Below are 23,299 nucleotides of genomic sequence, written 5' to 3'. Positions count from 1 at the left end.
TCTTCTCCAATCATGTTTGATCCCGCGAGTCTCTGTGAGACTTCGTCTTGCTGTGGAAATGGTAGGGCTGTAGATTCCGAAATTTTTGGAATCAAGTCCAATTCCGATTCCTGGTTCTGAACCGATGGGAGTCAAGCCAGAGAATCGATTCCTCACTATTGTTTTCGATTCTTTTTTTTTTTTCTTTTTCTTTTTTTTGATTGCAGGATCCTAATCCTGAAGAAAAAAAAATTGTTCGTGGACATGCATTTATTGCATGGATGGAACAAAATATGATGTGTCTTAAATACATGTACACAGTTCAGATGAATGAAGTTTACTTTAACTGTATGCTTTAACTGTACACTGAAATAAAATAACCATAACATTAACAACAACTGTAACGTCAACGGGTTGAAGAAGACGAAGGTCAGGCGAAGATACAAAATAGCAAAGGTTTATTAATAATAAAGAACCAGCAATGAAAAGGAGTGAGAGGGGAACTTAAATACACAGATCATGACAAAGACAACAGGTGACGGTGATGATGATGATGAGGGTGATGAAGAACAGGTGCAGGTGATGATGACAGAGGATTCTGGGAAGTGTAGTGAAGACGAAGACAGAATGGTGCAGACGATGACTGTTGATATTTATCTATCAATCAGATGCATGTGGAAGTTGTGTTTATTACTATAGCAATAGGCTCTCTGCCACAGATCTGTGTTCTCAACATGTTTTCTTTAAGAATTATCTTTTGCTAATAGACATTTAGGTAAAAAAAAAAGAAAAAAAAACTATCATTTTATTTAAAATAGAAATAAGATCAAGACCCTCGATCATGTCATGATCTATTATCCCGCACAAGTCTGTGCAACGCTCAAAATTGTGAACAGCATAACCAGTTTCACCGTAAAATAACCTTTGAATAATTTTTTGATCTGGTTCGTTGAAACGAACTAGCCGAAAGAACCTTTTCGTGGAAATGAATCAGACTTCTAATCACTATTAGCGAGCGAGAGGCGAATTAATAATAAATCCAACTTTTGGAATCAACTCTCAATTCTCAAGGCCTCGGGATCGAGGAATCAATTATTTTTGGAATCGATTCCCAGCTCTAGGAAATGGTAAAACGACAGGTGTGTGGTCTCGTGGTCCGGACGAATTTTCTGGTGTGTGGATTCATAGGATTATAACGAATGTCTGTGGTCTCCCACAGTTTTAAAATGGTTTAAGATGTGAAAATCGTCTAGTGTGACTCAGGCTTAAGATATGACCCTGTGGAAAGCATTTGAAAAGATCCAACTGCAAGTCAGACTCTTAATTTTAGTGCTATGATTTTCTTTTTCTCATTTGCATTTCATGTCAATTATATAATGTCAAATTCAAGATAACTTTAGAAAACATAAATACCATAGTACGATCATTGAAAAAAATTGCCTGTGTAGTCACAACCATTCCTGACATTGTGTATCTGTCACACATTCGTTGTTCAAATCATGTTGGTTCAACAATGTAGAGCGTTCGTTTATGACGTCTCACAGGTTGTGGAGTAAGTTCTATTTTAATCAATTTGAGATTATTGTCAGATTAGCTCATTTCCATGAACAGAAATTCACAAATGTTATTTGTATCAGCTTTACATGAACAGGGGCCAAATCAGATCTTGGAATTTTTTCAAATGATATACAGAATCTTATGAATTTATGCACATCTTGACGCTTCCATCCAGTGTTTTTATGCAAAAAATTAGTGTAAAAATAGGTGAGTGGAGTTGTCCCATTTTTATAAAATTTTATATAACTTATCTTTTTCTCATCTCACCTGCTCCATATCCTCCTACTCTTGATGTTTACATCAAAAACACTGCCAAAACACATGTGCCGATGACACAGCATGCCGAAAGCCAGCTCAACAGCACATCTTGCCCTGGAGTGATGCTTGCTGTAGCGAGCTTCAACTATAGGGATGAATGAGTGTTTGCTGTATCAATGGCATCGTGAATTCACACATGTGTAAGACTGAAATAACTGTTAGACTTGAGAAATTAGATAAATGCCAGGCAATCTATACTTGAGGCCCTGAGAGGACTGATGTACTGGTGTTTTACCTGACCTTAACACCACTGAGCCCCCTAAACTTACCTGTACAGATGTGTGAGACTGCAACAAAACTGATATCATGTTGACCTCCAGAAAAGTCTGGATGGTCCACAACACTTCTGGGAAAATGTTCTGTAGACAGTTGAGAATGCACAGTTAGGAAACCCTATAGAGTAAGTCAGACCAGTATTGACAGCAGGGCTGATATTGATTTTCTCCAGGCTCCATTAATGCAGGTTTTGACAGAACGGCATATCTGCAGTAAATGGCTTACTAACAAATCAAATATCAGACCTATTCTGTGCTCTAAATGAAAATTGATGGTAAGGTCAAAAATCATACGACACATATGAAAAGTCTTTGGGGTTTTTGCAAGCAAGGGTGATTTTGAGTTGAGTGCTTGGAGAAAGAAGCCGTAAGAAATGGATGTAAAAACCCAACGAATCTAAAGCACAAACTAGACAGGCATGAGAATAACATTTATAATATGAATTTGCATTTTGAGTTCAAACAGTACAGAGAAATGTCTTAGACATGGCATATATTCATTATTAGCTGACTGTGTAGATGTGATGCTGACAGTAAGGCCATTTTCAGAGCAATCTCTCTTCGACTGGATGGCTGTAATTACATGTCTATCATTTAAAGTCTCTTATTAGGTGAATGTTACAAAAACGAGTCACATTTCACAGCAAAATCAACAAGAAAAAAAAAAATAAATGTAAGCCTGTAGTTCCAGTAATTATTAATAGTGTAAACATCATGTTTATACAATGTATAAACATTACATGTTTTCATAAATAATTGTAACCAGAGTTAAAATGCATTATAATATTTGCAGACTCTTTGTTACATCTGAAATTGGTTGTTTGTCTTGAGTTTTAATGCATTAAACTTTCTGAAGGAGTACCAGTGAATATATTAGTATTATAACTGTGGTTTTAATTATTAATGTGATTATACAATGTATTATAAGGTGCATAAAAAATGCTGCATTAAAAATACCTTTATAATGCATTATATATAAAGCTTAAAAAAAAAAAAGTGTTACCGAAAAGGATAGCTGAGAAAAGGGTGTTTAACTCTTGTTAAATTGCATCAAATATGAAGAAAAAAAAAGAAAAATGGAAAAAGAAAAAAGAAATCAGTTATATTTTATTTTAAGGTGTCATTGTTACAGTGTAATCATATATTTAAGTACTGAGTAATATTAAGCAACTACATGTACTTTCTATAGGGTTAGGGTAGGATTTGGTTGAGGGTTAGTTGCATGTAATTATGCATAATTTACTGTTAATACTATGGTAAGTACATATAACGTATGTAACAAGAACACTGTAAAATAAAGTGTTACCAAAAAATCAAAATTTTCTGTTAGCAAAATATATATTTCTTTTGATTTTAAGATGAATCTGAACTTGACATGTTCTTGATGAGATTCTGATGGAGAGTATTGGCGTTTTGTCAATAATATCAAATTGCCTTTTGATTTAAATGTTCCACCATGAAGGGACAATTCATCTCAACTGCTTTTGTGCACCTTTAATAGTGGAATGAATGCTTGGCGTGAGCTGCACTGAACAGCCGTCACAGTCAGATCAGGCTCCACTGTCTGCATCATATGTGCGTCTCCTGGGTGTTGATGGCGGTGGGAGGATCTTGTGTGGAGATCCTGGTCTGCGTGATCAGAGACGTCAGCCTGGTCTTACAGTCTCCTCTCCGCTCTCCACAAGCTCCTCCAGCTTCTGCTCGGGGTTCACCACCGCTGGAAAACTGAAAACACATGCACTGCTTACTCATCAAACGGGAGAAGAGCCTGTGTATCCTCAAACCACTGAACCACAAAACCATTTATAAAAAGATGGCAAATGGTAACACCATGATACATGTTTCACATTGCTCATGATTCACCCGGGGTTAAGCATGAATTCTGGGTGTTCATACGCTGCCATTTCACACTAGACTCTTAAACCCTGGGTAAAGGAGTAGTTCACTTCAGAATTAAGATTTCCTGATGATTTTCTCTCCCCCATGTCATCCAAGATGTTCATGTCTTTATTTCTTCAGTCGAAAATAAATGAAGGTTTTAGAGTAAATCATTCCAGGATGTTTCTCCATATAGTGTCTTCAATGGGGTCCAACGGGTCGAAGGTCCAGCTGTGAGTTTCAGTGCAGCTTCAAAGTCTCGACACGATCCAGCCGAGGAATAAGAGTCTTATCTAGACAAAACATCGGCCATTTTATAACAAAATAAACATTATATACTTTTAATCACAAATGCTGGTCTTGCACTAGCTGTGATGCGACACACATTACGTAATCAGGTTGAAAGGTCACGCCGGTAGGAGGAAGAACCGACCAAGTGTTTACAAAGTGAACATGCAAAGACTACATCAAATGCCCTTTACAAAAAAAAAAAAAAAACAATCGTGTAGCTGGGATCGGGTCGAGACTTTGAAGCTGCACTGAAACTCACATTTGGACCTTTAACCCATTGGACCCCATTGAAGACACTATATGGAGAAAAAACATTCATTTCTTTTCGACTGAAGAAAGAAAGACATGAACATCTTGGATGACGTGGGGGTGTGTAAATGTGAACTCAAGTACTACATCTTTAACGTTCTTATTTGCGGTGTCAGTGTCATTGATTGGATGAATGCTGTAAAATCTATTTTTACATAAAGGTTCTAGCTTTGTGCAAATAGCCGATTGTTTACAAAGCGTGATGTTTCTGAGACTTTCCAAAGCACGTGAATATGAGGCACGCGATTGGCTGTCGGTTGATGAGCATCAAGCCGTAACATTATTTCACACTGTACAAGTTTGGCACTGCAGTGCATGTTTAACAGCACCAACGTTTCATAACCCCGGGTAAAACACGATGCACGAACCCTCTTCTACATTAAAAGTGTGAAACGTTCCTCTACATGGGGTTAAAAGCAGGGTTTAGAGCGATGATAACCCGAGGTTGAAGTGCAGAAAGTACTAATCGAACACAACCATGGTATTTACATCAAGACTACCATGACACGTACTACCAATATTTTTTCATTTATAGCCTATATTTTAAAAAAACGTAGTATTACCATAATGCTGTTTTGTTCGTGATGCAAGTTTGAATCATTCACTCTATAGGCTATTCTTCTTTAATAAAGGTGACAGAAAAAATAAAATAGCAGCAGGACAATATATAATAGTCTTTCTGAAAGATTCAAGGATAAAACGGAAGAAACATTCACACAGAGACTCTTTGAAACCCCTCAGTCTGGGTGAAGAAAGACACTGGACACGGCTCTCGTCGCTCGTTCTGAGCCAATCCACAAGCACTTAATCAGCTAATCTCCGAGAGAAGCTCAGCGCTCCAGATCCCCATCTCTAGTGGCCCGAGAATATCAGCCGTCGCCAAGAGCCTCCGCATTCATCCCAATCACACACTCGATAATAATGAGAGACCTGGACATTTACATAATCTTTCTATTACGTGACAAAGAGGCAAGATAGCTGTTGTTGTTTTTTTTGTTGTTTTTTTTGAGCAAGAGAGTGAGAATTATCAATAGATAAATGCCTTTTCTCAGAAGTCCAGCAACAGGACTGATTACAGTAAAGCAAATGCAGAAACTTTTCATACACCGCAAATCTATTAAGAACCGAAACCTTAAAGAGCACATATGATGCTATTTAAAAAAAGGGCTTTTTAACAAACTATACATTTTTGGAGCACCTAATTTTACAGTCTATCTGAAATACTCTGAGTTCTGGCCCCTCCAGCAACACTTTCTGTGAAGTCCATGCTTATAATGAATTATAGCTCCATTTAAATTTATTTATTTATAAGTATTACTATTCTATAAATATATTTATAAAGACTCATTTAGACCTATACTGCATAATAGCAGCTGCCAAAATCATATTATTTTTATAATTATTATAAGTCATGCGTTTGCTTTTTCAGTGGGCAAGTTTTTGAGGTCAAATTCAGTTCTCTAATATAATATTAACAAGTTAATCTTGAATATTGTTCACCTACTTCCAGTGTCTAAATGGACTTCTCAGCAATCTGATAGGCTGTCAATCACTCTTCTCCTTACCTATCCATCTTATCCCTCATTACAGCTACCAATTTACCAACTGTTAATCAGACTATATCAGCCACATATCACGTTTTTTGTGTTTTCAAAAAATGTTGCCACAGGTATGTTTTTCCAATGGGCTTGTGTTGCCTTTTCAGGAAATGGAAAAACTGTCTTTATAATATAATTAACAACAACGTTGATATTGTGGATTTATATATGGTCAGACACTTGTGTGTCATTTTACCAAAATCAAGCTCAAATAATGCTAAAGAGAGCTTTCTACTGACTCTGATACACACCAGGAGAAAGATGATCCCTGATCTCCTGCGGGAACATGTGTGAACAGAGCAATAAACCCCATAATGCAGTGCAGTGCCAAACCTCAGACGTGTTTGTGAAGTCAAGTGTCTCGGTGGAAGAGCGGAGTAACATCTCACAGCAAGAACTGCATGCAAACCTGGAGCGGTCCATGAAGATGAGATGCACTGAAGAAGTGCAAGCTGGGTATGGAAGCTTGTTTCCGCACACAGAATAAAACGTTTTAAAAGATAATTGAAACTCTCAAATGAAACTCTCAAATGAAAGACAATTCTGACTTTATAACTCGCAATTGCGACTTTATACCACGTAATTCTGGGATAAAAACGAGAGAATTGTGAGATGTAAACTTCAGTAAAAATCTGAATTGCTGTGAGATGAAAAGTCGCGATTACTGTTTTTATTTTTTTATTCAGTGTTCAAGCTTCCATAACTGGTGGACTCACAAGATACACTTTTAACTTTTAACAGTTTCCCCCGCTTTGTTCAGGGACTCATTAATCCATTTCTGTTCGTCAAATATCTGTGAAATTTGTCTCATTTGTTGATTTTTTTTTTTTTTTCAAACAAATATTTACACATTAAGAAATTTTCTGGGGAAAAAGCAGTTGAAAGTGTAAGTTTATACACACTGGGATCACAAGTTTGGAATGACTACGACTTTTTAAAGTCTCTTCTGCTCATCAAGGCTGTATTTATGTGACCAAAAACAGAAATATTGTGAAATATTATTACAATTGAGAATAACTTTTTTTTTTCAATTTGTAATTTATTCATGTGATGCAATGCTGAATGTTCAGCTTTTTTAATATGTCTGCATCAACCAGACAGTAATAATTCCTGAAGATAACAGCGTCAGCTCTCGGAGAAATGCTGAAACGCACACAAGCGAACTCATGACTGCTGTTATTCGTTTGCAAATGTCAGTCTATCTATGTAAATGAAGTTCTGCTTCATGGCTTACTTAGATTAACAGCGGTCAACATTACTGCGCTCATTGCTTGTCTAGTTATATGCTGTCACATTGACAGCTTGAATACATAAGCAAACAGCTTTTATAACTCATTTACACATTTGATGATCATACAGGCTTCCTTTGTCAAGGTGATTTATTCACTGAAGCAGACCTCCTCTTGTTGATGAGCTGTATGCAAAATAAATGACTCTGCCAGGAAAAGCCTTGAAGTTTCCTTTGGATGAAAGCCATATTGCTCTGCTTGACAGCGACAGACTATTAATGGTATTTATCTTTGCATTAGTCTAAACATCACATGTTCTTTACACATAATTCACTTTTTTATTTTTTTATTAACTGTTCTTTTAAAGGGATAAAGGTCTGTTTAAGGATTTTACCTGCTTCCTCCATGTGTGTTTAAAATCAACACTGAGTGAACATTTCATAAATCTATGAACTATTGATATTATTTACAAGGCAGACGGCTTTTCAATCATTCAAAAGAAATATGCATATTTTTCTATCACAGTACAGAGCTGCAGGTTTTAAATTAATGACAGACTCTGAAGATCTGAACACTGACAGACAAACCTCATCTGTCCTTACTGTGAATGTGAATCAGATCATCTCACTTATATTTCTCAGTCTTTTTTCTCCTTTGGACCCCTGCATTTTCATGCATTTTCTTTTCCAGTAGGTTATGATTATTGAGGATATATGGGGATTTAAAAAAAAAATATAATAATACGTTTAAATAAGGTAGTGGCCAAACGTGATGTCCAGCCTAGGAAAATGGACATCTTGCCCTTCATTCAAATATCTTTAAAAATGTGGTAAAGATTTTGTAGGCAAGTTGCACGAGTCAGTTGTTTTATTTGTGATTAAGCAATGAAACATGCCATCATTTTTGGCTAGGCTGTCATGCAAATAAATTATGAACACATGACAAAGACCAACGGAATATGAATAACTAATTATGTTGTAGTCAATGTATGCTGTAGGTTTTGCCTTTTCTGACAAATAATTGTGTCAGATAAATGCCTTAACCAAGTGTAATGCTTTGTTCTTCCCTCATATTTAGAATATTTGAAAATATTTTCCTCATATTTTGATGGTTTAATCAAGATTGTATGGTAGAAACAAACTTCACTTTTGGCTACTATTGTAGATTACTGGCACGACTGAGCATTTACTATACACTTTTATTTACTATATACACTACATAAATAACAAATTAATGAAGTCAAAGTCTGGGTGGAGGGACAAGCCAAAAGAAATGCTGGCAAATGTATAATTTCAACCCTTTTCGAAATTAGAGGGAAAAAATGATTAAAGATACAACACAATGAAGTTACTAAAATGTACCTATAGGTATAATAATGATTTTAAATCTTTCTACATGTGCAATATATGTAGGCAATAATAAATCCACTGTAAGTCATAGAGGGCACGAGCTGCTTTTGGATTTTAACAAAGAATCATTACTGAATAAATATGACAACATAAGCCTTTCCAGTGGAAATGAAACGAGCCGTGAATGTCAAACACACCTGAAGTCGTTTGTAAATGTCACGCTAAAGGAGAGTCTGGAGACGTTCACGTCACAATAAATGTATCTTTTGTTTATCTGTAATCCTCTTCGAAGACAATAATTTAGTGACAAATCCTGATGACTTTTACCGCCTGCGATCGTATAAAAGCCTGTTAAGAGATAAATACTGTGTTTACGGTGTCAGGACACTGGCATACTCAACCTTAGATGGCTTCTAAAAGCTTGCGTTTGACGTACACGTGGTCGTTACTAAAGAGCTCAAATTTTGTGTGATTTTTGTTTCATCATCGCCGCTGTCTCATCACATGAATCTGTGCCGATGGCAGACAATTAAGCCGCAATGTATCATGGGATAGTGTTTACAAAGATCAGAGCAAATGTCAAAGTACACACATCGCTTAAACTGAACCTTCTGTTTTTGGCTTAATGCTTCAATGTTTATTAGCACTTAGTGTCACGGTGTCAGGTTGTGTTCTCCAGGTGTCCACTAGATGTCCTCCTTCCTCACGGTGTCTGTCACATTTTGGAACTACATTCCCCACGATCCTTGTCTCATCATTGCACTCAGCTGTCCCTTATCACTGATCATTGCACTCAGCCATTTCCCCATTATCATTGTCGATTCCCTGTGTATATAACCCTGTCTGTTTCAGTGTGTGTCACGGAGTCCTTGTTTGTATCACACCACTTCCGAGTTCTGTTCTTGCCGTTTGTTTTGTTCCTGTTTATGTTTGGATTGCTCTATTGGATATTGACCTTTGCCTGGACTGTTTATGAGATTGGATTACCCTAACATTAAAGTAACACATACTGCATATTGGATCTACCTTTCTTCTGTTCTTGTGTGGATCGTGACAATTAGATGTTGAATTACATTGCATTGTGGAATATATTCCACACACAACGTGAGAGTCTGCTGTAGAGCCGCCTCAAAAATGTCATTAGCGGCTAATTACATCTTCAACAATGTCAAGATTATTGTACTAATTACTCTCTCTAAAAAGTATTGCATTATTTGTTACTAATTACTGTGATGGCTTGGCTGAGGATGAAGATGGAGATGAGGTGATGTGCAGCAGATCTAAATACAGCGTAACTTTATTAAATAAAACAAAAAGCGATAATCCAGTGCGAAGAGATAAAAGTAACAGTGTGCAACGCACAAACATCCGAGAGATTTTGGCATATTCGTTTCAACACACTATGCTTAGGGACACATAATCTCACATACTATTAAGGATGGATATGTACATTAGGATGAGGGAACTAATGATGAAAACAAGGAGCAGGTGTGTGTTAATCAATGAACAAACAAGTTACTATGACAACCAGCAAATCAAAAAGGAAACCGTAAATATTGACTTGAAATTAAAAGTCTTCGAAAAAGAAACTGAAAACCCAATAGAATGTGAAAATTACTTTGTAAATCTCATATCAACCTCAACCAGTTGAACAATACAAGGATAGACATGAAACTGCTCTTTTAATTCTTTGCTTCTTAATTATTCTTGATCTGACCAAGTATTTAATGGGAGAAGTTTGCATTAAAAACATACATTTTAACATTAGACTTAGATTTTGATGTTAAATCCACTATTGTTTAATATAGTCTATACAGAATTAAATGCAATTACATCAGAAGTAAATGTAATTAAATTACAGAAAAATTAAGGGTAATCTTTTACTTACTTTCCAAAGGAAAACTAATTACAGTAATAATTACTTAGTAATGCAATACATCCAGCATTGGTCACTATAATTTATATATATATATATATATATATATATATATATATATATATATATATATATATATATTCACTACCGGTCAAAAGTTTTAGATCGGTAAGATTTTTTATGTTACCAGTCTTCAGTGTCACATGATCCTTCAGAAATCACTCTAATATGATGATTTGATTTGAAACATTTATGATTATTATCAATGTTGAAAACAGTTTTTTACATTTTTATTTCATGATGCTATGATGAATAGAAAGTTCAGAAGAACAGCATTTATCTGAAATCTAAAGCTTTTGTAACATTAAACACTACCATTCAAAAGTTTGGAGTCAGTAAGAATTTTTATTTTATTTTTGGGGGAAAGAAATAAAATAAATCAATACTTTTATTCATCAAGGATGAGTTAAACTGATCAAAAGTTACAGTAAAGACATTTATAATGTTAGAAAATATTCTATTTCAGATAAATGTTGTTCTTTTGAACTTTCTATTCATCAAACATGTTTTCAACATTGAAAATAATAATGAATGTTTTTTGATCATCAAATCATCATATTGGAATGATTTCTGAAGGATCATGTGACACTGAAGACTGGAGTAATGATGCTGAACATTCAGCTTTGATCACAGGAATAAATTACATTTTAAAATATATTAAAATAGAAAACAGTCATTTTAAATTGTCATAATATTTCACAATTTTTTAATTGTTTTTTATCAAATAAATGCAGCCTTGGTGAGCAGAAGAGACTTCTTTTAAAAACATAAAACATCTTACCAATCTAAAACTTTTGACCAGTAGTTTATATACACACGCACACACACACAACTTCATTTCACCATCATTTCCTTTTAGACAAACTGAAACTGAAACAGGTCCATGCTTTTCTATTAGACCCAGAGAAAAATGCACTTTAAAAAAAATTACATTGGCATTTAACTTTTTTGTTGCATTAACACCCTTCAGAAACTTAAAATGACGAATGGAACACCCTGCAGTTTTCTGGTGTGCTCCCTGTGTGTCTGTACGGCCCAACCTGTTAATTAAAAGGATTTTTCCTTTTAGGATTAAGTAGACTGTAGGTACATGTACTGTAAAATAAAGTGCAACCCTCATTTCTGTGGTGCATTATGGGACTGAATGACTGCACTCAATAATGCCCACTATGGTCTACAAATGGCTTTTCCTCATAAAGGGGTGATTTCGGACCAAGTCTTAGCTTCCAGACAGGAAAATTATACACACCTGTGTGGCGTTACTCTCAGGAGCTGTGTAAAACCAGCCAATCAGACTTGACCTTACAAGATCGAGAAAGTGTCTTCATTTTTGTGTCAAATGTCAAGACTGGAGCTGTGTCTGTAACACTCTCTGAGCAGCAGCAACATTTGCTCAGGAACAAACCTCACGACAGATAGAAACCTTAATATTACTTGCATAATTCAGATGAAAAGAGTAATTCGTTTGAAAAATAGTATAAAAAAACTGGATGGCAGTTTCTGTGTTTAGGGTAAATCAGCATGTATCATTAGTTTGATACATGGATGATGTGTTTGGTCTCTCTGAGGGTTGGGTCTATCAGTGTGATCTGTCCTGATGTGGGATATTGCTCATGACACTGGGCTCTTGTCATGCGTGCACTTCCTGATCCCGCTGGAAAAAAGTCAAACCCAGCAGGACATGTTGCAGCTACACTACTCTGATCAATCCTTTCTAGTGGCACATTTTAAATTCCTACTGAAGTACATATGGAATGTTGACCCTTTGATTTGCTTGTTCCCTGATATAAAATACCCAAACACGGGATGGAAGGATGGATGGATGGATGGATGGATGGATATATGAATAGAATGAAAGATGGTTGGATGGATGGATGGATGGATGGACGGACGGACTGATGGATGATGGGTGGATATATGGATGGATGGATGGATGGATGAATGGATGGATATATGAATAGAATGATGGATGGATGGATGGATGGATGGATGGATGGATGGATGGATGGATGGATGGATGGATGGATGGATGGATGGATGGATGGATGGATGGATGGACAGACTGATGGACGGATGGATGGATATATGGATGGAGGATGGATGGATGGATGGATGGATGGATGGATGGATAGAATGAAGGATGAATGTATTAATGGATGGACGGATGGACGGATGGATGGATGGATGGATGGATATATGAATATATGGATGGATGGATGGATGGATGGATGGATGGATGGATGGATGGATGGATGGTGGTGGATGGATGATGGATGGATGGAGCGACGGATGGACAGACTGGTGGACGGATGGATGGATGGATGGATGGATGGATGGATGGATGGATGGATGGATGGATGGATGGATGGATGGATGGATGGATGGATATATGAACAGAATGAAGGATGGATGGATGGATGGATGGGTGGATGGGTGGATATATGAATAGAATGAAGGATGGATGGATGAATGGATGGACGGACAGATGGACGGATATATGAATAGAATGAAGGATGAATGGACGGATGGACGGATGGATGGATGGATGGATGGATGGATGGATGGATGGATGGATGGATAAATGGACAGATATACGAATAGAATGAAGGATGAATGGATATATGAATAGAATGAAGGATGGATGGATGAATGGATGGACGGACGGATGGACGGGTATATGAATAGAATGAAGGATGAATGGACAGATGGATGATGGATGGATGGATAAATGGATGGACGGACGGACGGATAAACGAATAGAATGATGGATGGATGGATGGATGGATTGCCGCGCCACAACTGCTCTCTCCGCAGAAGCTTTAGGTTTAAACACCTGATAAACTATTTCAAATCAGATCAATATTTCGTGTCTAATTATTTACTTGTGTGGCAAGTAGCCGAGTAATAAGCGGGATAACGAAACCCCCTTCAGGCTGATGAAGACCTGATCCTGATCACTCCATCACGGGAGATAACAACCGGCTGGATGTGCATTATCCCTATATATATATATATATATATATATATATATATATATATATATATATATATATATATATTAGTGTGATGTTGAGTTTTTGTTCACTGAGCACAACTCTTCAGAGAAACACACCTTGTATTGGTAGCGACTGGATTTGTTCTCTTGAAGGTTCTTGAAAGGATTTGGGTGGAATTCAACATCATGTTGATCATCTGTAACTCTGGATGTTGCTGTGACTGGCCTAATAACTCCAGGCTTTGTCTTTGTCTAAGACAGATAAACATAATGTAGGAGAAACTGAGGTAAACAAATAAATGCAAATAAATATGATGATCAAATACATTTCACACACATACACAAAAAAAATACTTACCAGTCTTTTTTCAGTAGTTGCCAAGGGTTGAAAAGGAGAGCTTGCCTAGAAAAAGAGATGGCTTTACCCATGACATCTATAAAAGATGCATCTGCATATGAAACTGTGTATATTCAACATTGTTTTACATTTGACAATAGATTCATGATTATGCTGAAGAACACTCAGAATGAATTAAATAGTTTTCAAACAAGTGATTCCAAAATATGTTAGCTCTTAATTGTTATAATATTATTTGAAGTGATTTCATATCATATTATTCAGCTCCATGCCTATAGTCTTTTCTGAGTTTGTGATATTCCATAAAATCTTTCTATTGGCAAAATATGTGAAACAATGATAGTAAACGGAGTCTCCAAATCCTGTAGTTTGCGTATGACTAGTGCAAAGTGCCCGTGATTTGATTATAATGATCAATTCTGCCAAAAAGAATAGTAGGCTACTATGTAGAAGAAAAATATGTCTTTCTTTATTGTTTAATATTGGGGTCGATCACCAAGACTTGAGAGAATCATTTCTCTCAAAGTCAAAAATGTTAGCCATTAATGTTTTGTTTGTAAATAAAATGTAAATAAAGTGAGACTCAATTTACACTGTAATGTAGAAACAACATAAAGACAGTATATTTTAAATAATTGTTTAATAGCATCTTTTTATGAATGAAGGCCAGCATCACTGATATTAATATAGATACTGATGTCTCGATGCAAATTATTTTCCCCCTAAATTTTAAACATTTAATACATTTTAAACATTTATTGTTATAAAAATATAACAACTTTTAATTTAAGTGAACTTCAAACAATCCTCACATAAACCCATGTCATATTTATCCTGTCCAACAAGTATGAAATATACAGAAATTGAGGTTATCAAACAGTCCGCACTGCATAAATTATAAATTAAATATAGATTAATCATTTCTCACTACTCTTTACACTACTACTTTCATTTAAGATTTTATTAAACTCATTTAAGACTGTTCTTGTGAGTATACTCGACAAAACGGACATTTGGGCATAAATGTGTGTGTTATTGTTCCTTCAAGCGCGAAAGAGAATTCAATACTGGCACGCGTCTCGACCCTCTCTGTCTCTAGTCAGTGCAGTGTGAGAGGGGGAGTGTCCAGTGTGCAGTGTGAGAGGGGGAGTGTCAAGTGTGCAGAGTGAGAGGGGGAGTGTCCAGTGTGCAGTGTGAGAGGGGGAGTGTCCGGTGTGAGAGGGAGAGTGGCCAGTGTGCAGTGTGAGAGGGGAGTGTCCAGTGTGAGAGGGGGAGTGTCCAGTGTGCAGTGTGAGAGGGGGAGTGTCCAGTGTGAGAGGGGGAGTGTCCAGTGTGCAGTGTGAGAGGGGGAGTGTCCAGTGTGCAGTGTGAGAGGGGAGTGTCCAGTGTGAGAGGGGCAGTGTCCAGTGTGCAGTGTGAGAGGGGGAGTGTCCAGTGTGCAGTGTAGAGGGGGAGTGTCCAGTGTGCAGTGTGAGAGGGGGAGTGGCCAGTGTGAAAGGGGGAGTGTCCAGTGTGCAGTGTGAGAGGGGAGTGTCCAGTGTGCAGTGTGAGAGGGGGAGTGTCCAGTGTGAGAGGGGGAGTGTCCAGTGTGCAGTGTGAAAGGGGGAGTGTCCAGTGTGAGAGGGGGAGTGGCCAGTGTGCAGTGTGAGAGGGGAGTGTCCAGTGTGAGAGGGGGAGTGTCCAGTGTGCAGTGTGAGAGGGGGAGTGGCCAGTGTGAAAGGGGGAGTGGCCAGTGAGCAGTGTGAGAGGGGGAGTGGCCAGTGTGCAGTGTGAGAGGGGGAGTGTCCAGTGTCAGTAGGTGTGTTGGACATCGGCTGTGGCTGGATGTAACCGATCGGCGAGAGTAGCCGATCTGCAAATGGAGACGTGAAGTCGGACACTTTCTGGTTCCTGTAGTGACCGCTCACGTGGTGTTTGCATACTTTACCACAGCTGAAGTGAAATAAATGCAATATTTGCCAAATAATACACAGATGTTCCAGAGACATTTTCATTCAATACTTTATGTACTGCTTCATACAGCGTCTGTTTGAACAAGAATAAAGTTCAACATAAGCTACTATCAATGAAGTGGAGTCTACATTTTTTAATCAGTTTTAATCTGATAAACATGACACAATATAACATTGTGACTACATGAAAAGAGTGTAACTGATTTGTCAGCTTTAGAGGAATTAAAGGTGTTCGAATAAACACGAAACACACGTGATCGTTGTCATGCGGTGAATCCGGCCAATCGTGGAACAGCTGTGTTGTCATCAGAGCTCCTGCAGCCACTCTTGAGAAGCTGCGCTGGCTGAGTTCTCCAGCTACTCTCGAATCGCTCTCGCGGTACTTTGGTGGCATACGTCACAGTCACGTGGGGTCGGCGCTGTATCAAGTTGGACAAAATTTCTAACCGGCATGCACTGCTTTAAGTCAGCCACAGATCGGTCTGCGCAGAGCTGCATGAAGTCCAACAAGCCTAGTGTGAGAGGGGGAGTTGCCAGTGTCAGTGTGAGAGGGGGAGTGAGCAGTGTGAGAGGGGAGTGGCCAGTGAGCAGTGTGAGAGGGGAGTGGCCAGTGTGCAGTGTGAGAGGGGACTGGCCAGTGAGCAGTGTGAGAGGGGGAGTGGCCAGTGAGCAGTGTGAGAGGGGGAGTGGCCAGTGAGCAGTGTGAGAGGGGGAGTGGCCAGTGAGCAGTGTGAGAGGGGAGTGGCCAGTGAGCAGTGTGAGAGGGGGAGTGGCCAGTGAGCAGTGTGAGAGGGGAGTGGCCAGTGAGCAGTGTGAGAGGGGGAGTGGCCAGTGAGCAGTGTGAGAGGGGAGTGGCCAGTGAGCAGTGTGAGAGGGGGAGTGGCCAGTGAGCAGTGTGAGAGGGGGAGTGGCCAGTGAGCAGTGTGAGAGGGGAGTGGCCAGTGTGCAGTGTGAGAGGGGGAGTGGCCAGTGAGCAGTGTGAGAGGGGGAGTGGCCAGTGAGCAGTGTGAGAGGGAAGTGGCCAGTGTGCAGTGTGAGAGGGGAGTGGCCAGTGAGCAGTGTGAGAGGGGGAGTGGCCAGTGAGCAGTGTGAGAGGGGGAGTGGCCAGTGAGCAGTGTGAGAGGGGAGTGGCCAGTGAGCAGTGTGAGAGGGGAGTGGCCAGTGTGCAGTGTGAGAGGGGGAGTGGCCAGTGAGCAGTGTGAGAGGGGGAGTGAGCAGTGTGAGAGGGGAGTGGCCAGTGTGCAGTGTGAGAGGGGAGTGGCCAGTGTGCAGTGTGAGAGGGGAGTGGCCAGTGTGCAGTGTGAGAGGGGGAGTGGCCAGTGAGCAGTGTGAGAGGGGGAGTGAGCAGTGTGAGAGGGGAGTGGCCAGTGTGCAGTGTGAGAGGGGAGTGGCCAGTGTGCAAGCCAGTGTGCAGTGTGAGAGGGGGAGTGGCAGCGGCTAGAGCGGCAAAAGCCAATGTGTTCTTCTTTTACCGAGATATTTAACGATATCTTTTGCTTTTTTAATCCAAACAACATCAAACTTGCCACTGCACTTACTCGTACCCGTAGCAAGACACCTGTCAAATTTGAAATCCATCGGACTAACGGTTCGAGAGATATGCGAATAACAGACACACACAGACAGACAGACAGAAAGACAGACTTTCCTGTAATTTATACATAGATAAGGAAATCGTATAAGCGAGATAAAATTCTGCTCTCAGAGTGTAAATATTGTCTAAAATACCATTATTATAAATTGAATACTTCAGTAAAGGTCAGAATACCTGCACTCTCAAGTAAATGAAAATCCTCCAGCAATAGAAGAAGGGTTCAGTTAATGGGTCAACTGCTGTAACGTGTACACACTTTATATTCATAGGCATAATGCAGCAGCATGTGGGCAATACAGGCTGAATTGTGTGATTGGATCTGACTGAATAACAGACATTTACTGTGATTACCAGTGTTTCTACTGGTGGGTTGAGACCCCAAAATGGCTCTCGTTTCTGTTCTGACGAGGAACAGCAGGGGAAATAGGCTTGTCAACATTTGGAAGATGAAAATGCTTCCCATTTCTTTTCTTTTCTATGCATCTAATAAGTTTTCTATACTTCTGTAGGATAAACAGTTGGATATAAAATCTAGGTGTGAAATCTGGGTCTTTGATTGGCTTGTGTGCTCAGATTCACTGGCATACAAAAATAGTTTGGATTGTAGAATTGAATAAAAATAATAAAATGGACAAAAATGTGTTATCAAAGTCTTACACTAGCAATGTTTCTAGAGCTCTGAGATTGCATTTTAATGTGAAGGACTGCAAAATAAAAATATTTCCAGGACTAACACTTCTACTATAATTCATGATTTGTCAGATTTGCCTTCTCAAAAGCCTGAGTGTAAAATATGTACAAAGATCAGTGGAAATACTCACATATCTTGTTTCCCGTCCCAATAGTTTTGGTGATGATGTCTGTGACTTTAGAAATTCAGAATAAAAGAAAAAAGAATGATTTATGCACACATTTTCAACTCAAGTACAGTGAATATAATCAAAATGGAAAGCTGGGTTTGAACAACAGGCGCTGAAAGTGTTAGTCAGAGTGGATGATCCAATTCTTCATCTCATATTGCTAACGTATCTATTTTCTTTTTTATTTGATATTATTATTTTATTGATTTAGTTTTTTCTACTTTTTATTATAACTCATAGTTAAAGTCAACGTCGAAGATTATACACACAAACAAGAAAAATATTTTATTCCTAGACAAGCAGTATCATTTATGATTTGACAGAACGTGATTTTGTTGTGAATAATCGAAATGAAGATGAGATAATTCCCAGTGTCAATCTTTAATTACATACCCTTGATGTCTCCACTGCCAACGACTGCATAGTGGCTTTGTTCACGTGGTCTGATTGATGCTGGGGAAAAAAATAGATTAAAACATGAAAATCGGTAGATAAAAGGACTATTGTTTAGGTCTGCTCTGAGCAGAGTGTGTTACGGTCGGTGGCAGCTCACTTTTTGGATTGAGTCCTCGAGGACTTCATCAATGGTGGCGTACAGGTCTGCAGACTGCTGACGGAGCTGCGCAGGAGAGCACATCTGCACACACACATTCACTTTCACACATCAGACACACTAAGACAAAAGCTGACGCTACAGTGTATCACAGGACTGGTACATACAATATCAGAATGTAGTTAATTTTGCTGGACATTTCACCAAAACAAAGAGATGCATATTTGTGGAAAGTCCAGAGAGTTAAATACTTATTTGTTATTGGTACTTCATCTCATTTTATTATTTATTCCATTTAATTAATGGATTATTGACGCAAAATTATCAGTGCAAAGATGCATGTCAAGGTTCTAAAAGTCAATTAAAAAAATGATAGTTTGTGCTGATCTTTATTTGGGGCACATCCCAGTCTCTCATTATTTATTTTCACATGTAAAATATTGTAAAGCAGTATTGCCTACTGAAATATAGAGTTATATAGCGAAATATCAACTGGTTCTACCAGCAAGCACATGGTATACTGTTATACCCAGCGAATTCAGGTGTTCATGTCTCATTCTACCTCTTCATGAGGGTCCTCCCAAGAATAGTTGTCTGCAGGGTTGAGCGACACCTCTTTCTTGTTGACATCTTCATCTATAGCCTTCAGCAGGGAAAGAAATGATGAAGCTTTAATCTTTTAATGATGCAATATATTCTTGACCTTAGCAAGTGGGTAGTAGGAGGTTTTAGAAGCTACTAAATCCCAAAGATGTGAGTCTGCTCGCATCTTATATTGATTATCCCACTATTTTCTGACCCTGCTCAGTACATTTTAACCTCTCCTATAATGTCTAATGTTCTGTTAAGAGTTCCTTTGATAGCTTATAAAAAACTCCATTCTGCTGTCCATGAACGAAAAAAAAATAATGATTCAATTTCAACCTTTTGAACGACAATACAATTGCATGGAATCCAAAGATAACAATGATTTAATGGCTTAAATTGACACTGAATGAGATCCAGTTATGAATTACACTAAATATTAGCTGTCATTTAGAGTAATTAGATAAAGCAGCTCACCTGCTGTTCCAGGAGCAGAGTATTTGTAGGAATAGCAGCGAGCGCCTTGTAGGTGGATCTGATCCTGTGTGTCTTTTTTTTAGGAAAGAATGGTTGAGAAGTCATAAAAAGTCAAAAGCAGAATTAAACAACATAATATACAGTCCCCATGCTATGATATAAGGCTAGGTGGTATATGAGTAATTCCCTATCATGAAAATATCGCTAATATCGAAAATAGATAATATCATATCATATCACAATATTGTTGTTTTTGCATGGAAAAGGTTAAAAATCAACAATAAATATTGATATGCATGCATGAATTTATTTATTATAAAATATATATATATATAAAAAAAGCCAATATACCCAAGCACGTGACTGCAGATCAACTTAAACATCACCATCAGAATATCTCAGTCTGCATTCGTGTTGTGTGGAAAAAGCTTAAAACCGTACTCCAGAGATAGCCGTGCAAACATCTCACCATGCGTGTATTGTTCGAACCAAGGGTACCAGCAAATATGAAACATGCAAAACTTGGCCTTTGCTAAAGATTTACTGCTTTTGCTAGAGTATGATGCATATCATGTTTCCCAGCAATGCGGGAGGCATGTCACTGCTGGAATGAGTGCCACTTCTCAGTGGTAGGGCATGCAAGTAGCTTGCAGGTAACAGCGAGAGGGCATGCACTGTACCTTTCTATTTTTACAGTCCCCATCTGCACAGTCTGGTGTGCTTCCCCATAGGGATGGAGAGGGTGATGAACAGAAAGAGTATGAGGGAGAGGGGGAAAGCTGACGGCTCGGGACCGCAGGGGAGGGCGAGAGGGCGTAGCGATCTGGGGTGGAGGACCGGGAGTTTGGCTGGACGGGAGGACAAGCAGGAGAGGCTGGAGGTGTGTAGGACAGGCGGGCCAGACCCATGGGTCTAGGAGAGGGAGACAGCCTAAAATCCGGGGATGATAGGTGCACTCTTTCCACGTCATTTATGCAAGCATTTTGGAAAAGAGTACTTTGTTTATTCTCTTTGTGGCTTAAAACGGGAGATATGGAATAACTGTGTGATTCGAAAGTGTGTTTCAGAGCAGGAGATGAAGATTTACATGAACTCAGAGCAGGTTTTGGTACCGAGGAGTCTAAATTGTCAGATGAACTTCCTATGTGTTTCAGATAGGGTTCATTGGAGAGGTCAGATGATTTCTGTGGTTTCAGTGGCAATGAATCTTTTGGCCTATCATGGGGTTTTGTTTCATCATTTTGTATTAAAGATTCGCCTGACTTATTTGGATCCATAGATACAGGACAATCCCCTGACACTGATGGATTTTTATGGTTCTCATTGCTGGAACATGACAGATAGCTTAATTTAGGAGATCTCGTGCAGGAGTTGGAGCTACACAAAAGAGAGCTAGGAACAGTCGGCAAACGGTTTCCCTTGGGACCTGATTTAGACAGGTGAGCATTGGCAGCCTGGACTGCGGATGAGCTTGGTGAAGAGATGTGATTTGTAGGTAAGATGCTACTAGTACTGGTGAAATGTCTGCATGAGCCAGGTCTTTCTGGTGGTTTCATGAGTGGGGATTCGTCAGGTGCCTTAACCAGCTCTGGTTTCCAAATCTGTGGCTTTGAAATCTGGAAAGACTTTGTATCTATGGAGGTACAAGACTTTGCTTTGGACACGTTCATGGGTGCGACAGAAGAGGCAGCTGAGCACGCTAAACAGGAGGACATGTTAACTGGACTGATGGGCCAACAGGGCGTGTAAGGTCTCTGAGATGAAGAGGACAGGACAGGGAGACGGCCTTTCCTGAGGATTGCCGTTAGCAGGGAGAGTTGGGTTGGAGGAGTCCTGTGCCGGGCATGGGGCGAAAGAGGACAGGGTGAGGCTGTACGACTGTCACAGGGTGTACCGCAAACAGACGACATCTGCAGCAAACTGGAGCCCGGAGCCAAAGAGAGCCGCTTGATTCTCACCACAGAGGGTGTGAAAGTCCCTGACCTCACAGACGAGCACGGGGAAACTGTGCGACTAAAGGGACCCGGAGAACCGTCTCGTGAGAACATGTGGAGTGCAGACCAGCTCCTCTCCTTGTCCCAGCCCTCGGAGAGAATCGACTCCTTGGAAGAAGCAGGGGATGTGAGGAAATCCATGGAGCTGGCAGGGCTAAGGGCCTCCTCTCTCTGGGACGCGCTATTTAAAAACAGACCTGAGCTGACCTCAGCAGTGTTGTGAAATCCTAGATGAGAAATGCCAGGGTGTTTGTTAACAGTGGTTTCCATGGCAGGGGTTATGCTACCGAATTCTGCGTGAGGACCAACTAGGGTGGTGGGTGGTTTAAGGGTTAAATTGTCAGTTGACTGAATCTGAGAAAGAAAGAAAATTACAGAGCCATAAACAGAACTCATTTGAGTCGTGCAATGATGATTAATCATTGTTTTCTGCAAACTGTTTATTAACAGGCCTGATTGCCCATTACAGTATAACTCATTATTAGAAGTCTATGTAGACATTCAAATTTCTGATGCATCAGACTAACTTCTCACTTGTGGTCCAATGAGAGGCACTTGTTGCCCAATGAGAATTTAGTGAAGTCGGTTCATTTGTTCTTTCATAAATCCAATCTCAAATGGCAAGCTGGTAATTTCAGCACCAAATGCATGATGGTCTAAATGTATATGTGACTCTTACTGGGTATGCCATTGGCGAGAGAAGTCTTGGAAACATGTTTAAAAACATTATTGTTAAGCTTCTGATAAACACTAGTGGCACAGACTAATTAGACACAATAAATGCTCCTATCCATCAATCGCTCGGCCAGAACTTTATCTACTGTGTAAGCACGCTAATGTGTGTGTTTAATTAACAGGGGACTGCAACACAGAAAGCAGCCGTGTGTGATCAGTATACTCATTATCATGATGTCTCCCATTAGAGCCGGCTAAAAGATATTAAGGATTCGTCCCAAAGCAACTTGAACATTGCACTCTACAAACAGTCCTTCATCTTTAAATGACTACTTGGAAAGTCATTGCTTCAATATCTTGTTTTCTGGTCAATCATTCTGTCACAGCGTATTAAGTATATATAATTGTGGCATTTTTAAAAAAGGTTCAGCAGTAAGTTAAAGAACAAAATTTGGTAACACTTTACAATAAGGTTTATTAGTTAACATTAGTTTCATTAGTATTAACTAACATGAACTAACAATGATCAATACATTT

The 23,299-nt window shown here is 39.1% G+C and overlaps 1 protein-coding gene across 3 annotated transcripts in view; it reads right to left on the bottom strand.

Annotated features, from left to right (window-relative positions):
* Positions 1–2,543: 2,543 nt before the first annotated feature.
* mlip (muscular LMNA-interacting protein) overlaps positions 2,544–23,299 on the bottom strand; it is a 73,620-nt gene continuing 52,864 nt past the window's right edge. The window contains exons 4-12 of one of the 3 annotated variants that reach the window (XM_081350303.1): positions 20,774–22,441; positions 20,094–20,165; positions 19,594–19,674; positions 19,032–19,115; positions 18,872–18,931; positions 18,440–18,484; positions 14,073–14,117; positions 13,832–13,966; positions 2,544–3,854 (exon numbers count right to left, since the gene is read on the bottom strand). In XM_081350303.1, the coding sequence (XP_081206429.1) occupies positions 3,699–3,854; positions 13,832–13,966; positions 14,073–14,117; positions 18,440–18,484; positions 18,872–18,931; positions 19,032–19,115; positions 19,594–19,674; positions 20,094–20,165; positions 20,774–22,441 (2,346 nt within the window). In that variant the 3' untranslated portion in view covers positions 2,544–3,698. Of the gene's footprint in view, positions 3,855–10,797; positions 11,760–13,831; positions 13,967–14,072; positions 14,118–18,439; positions 18,485–18,871; positions 18,932–19,031; positions 19,152–19,593; positions 19,675–20,093; positions 20,166–20,773; positions 22,442–23,299 lie in introns of those variants that run through there. The other 2 variants (XM_081350304.1, XM_081350305.1) reach the window with 2 other exon arrangements.

This window comes from Scardinius erythrophthalmus (genome assembly GCF_964197995.2).
Source record: "Scardinius erythrophthalmus genome assembly, chromosome: 21".
NCBI classification, from domain to species: Eukaryota; Metazoa; Chordata; class Actinopteri; order Cypriniformes; family Leuciscidae; genus Scardinius; species Scardinius erythrophthalmus.
Note: the sequence above shows the minus strand (reverse complement) of the source record. Positions and strands in the feature narration are given on the sequence as shown.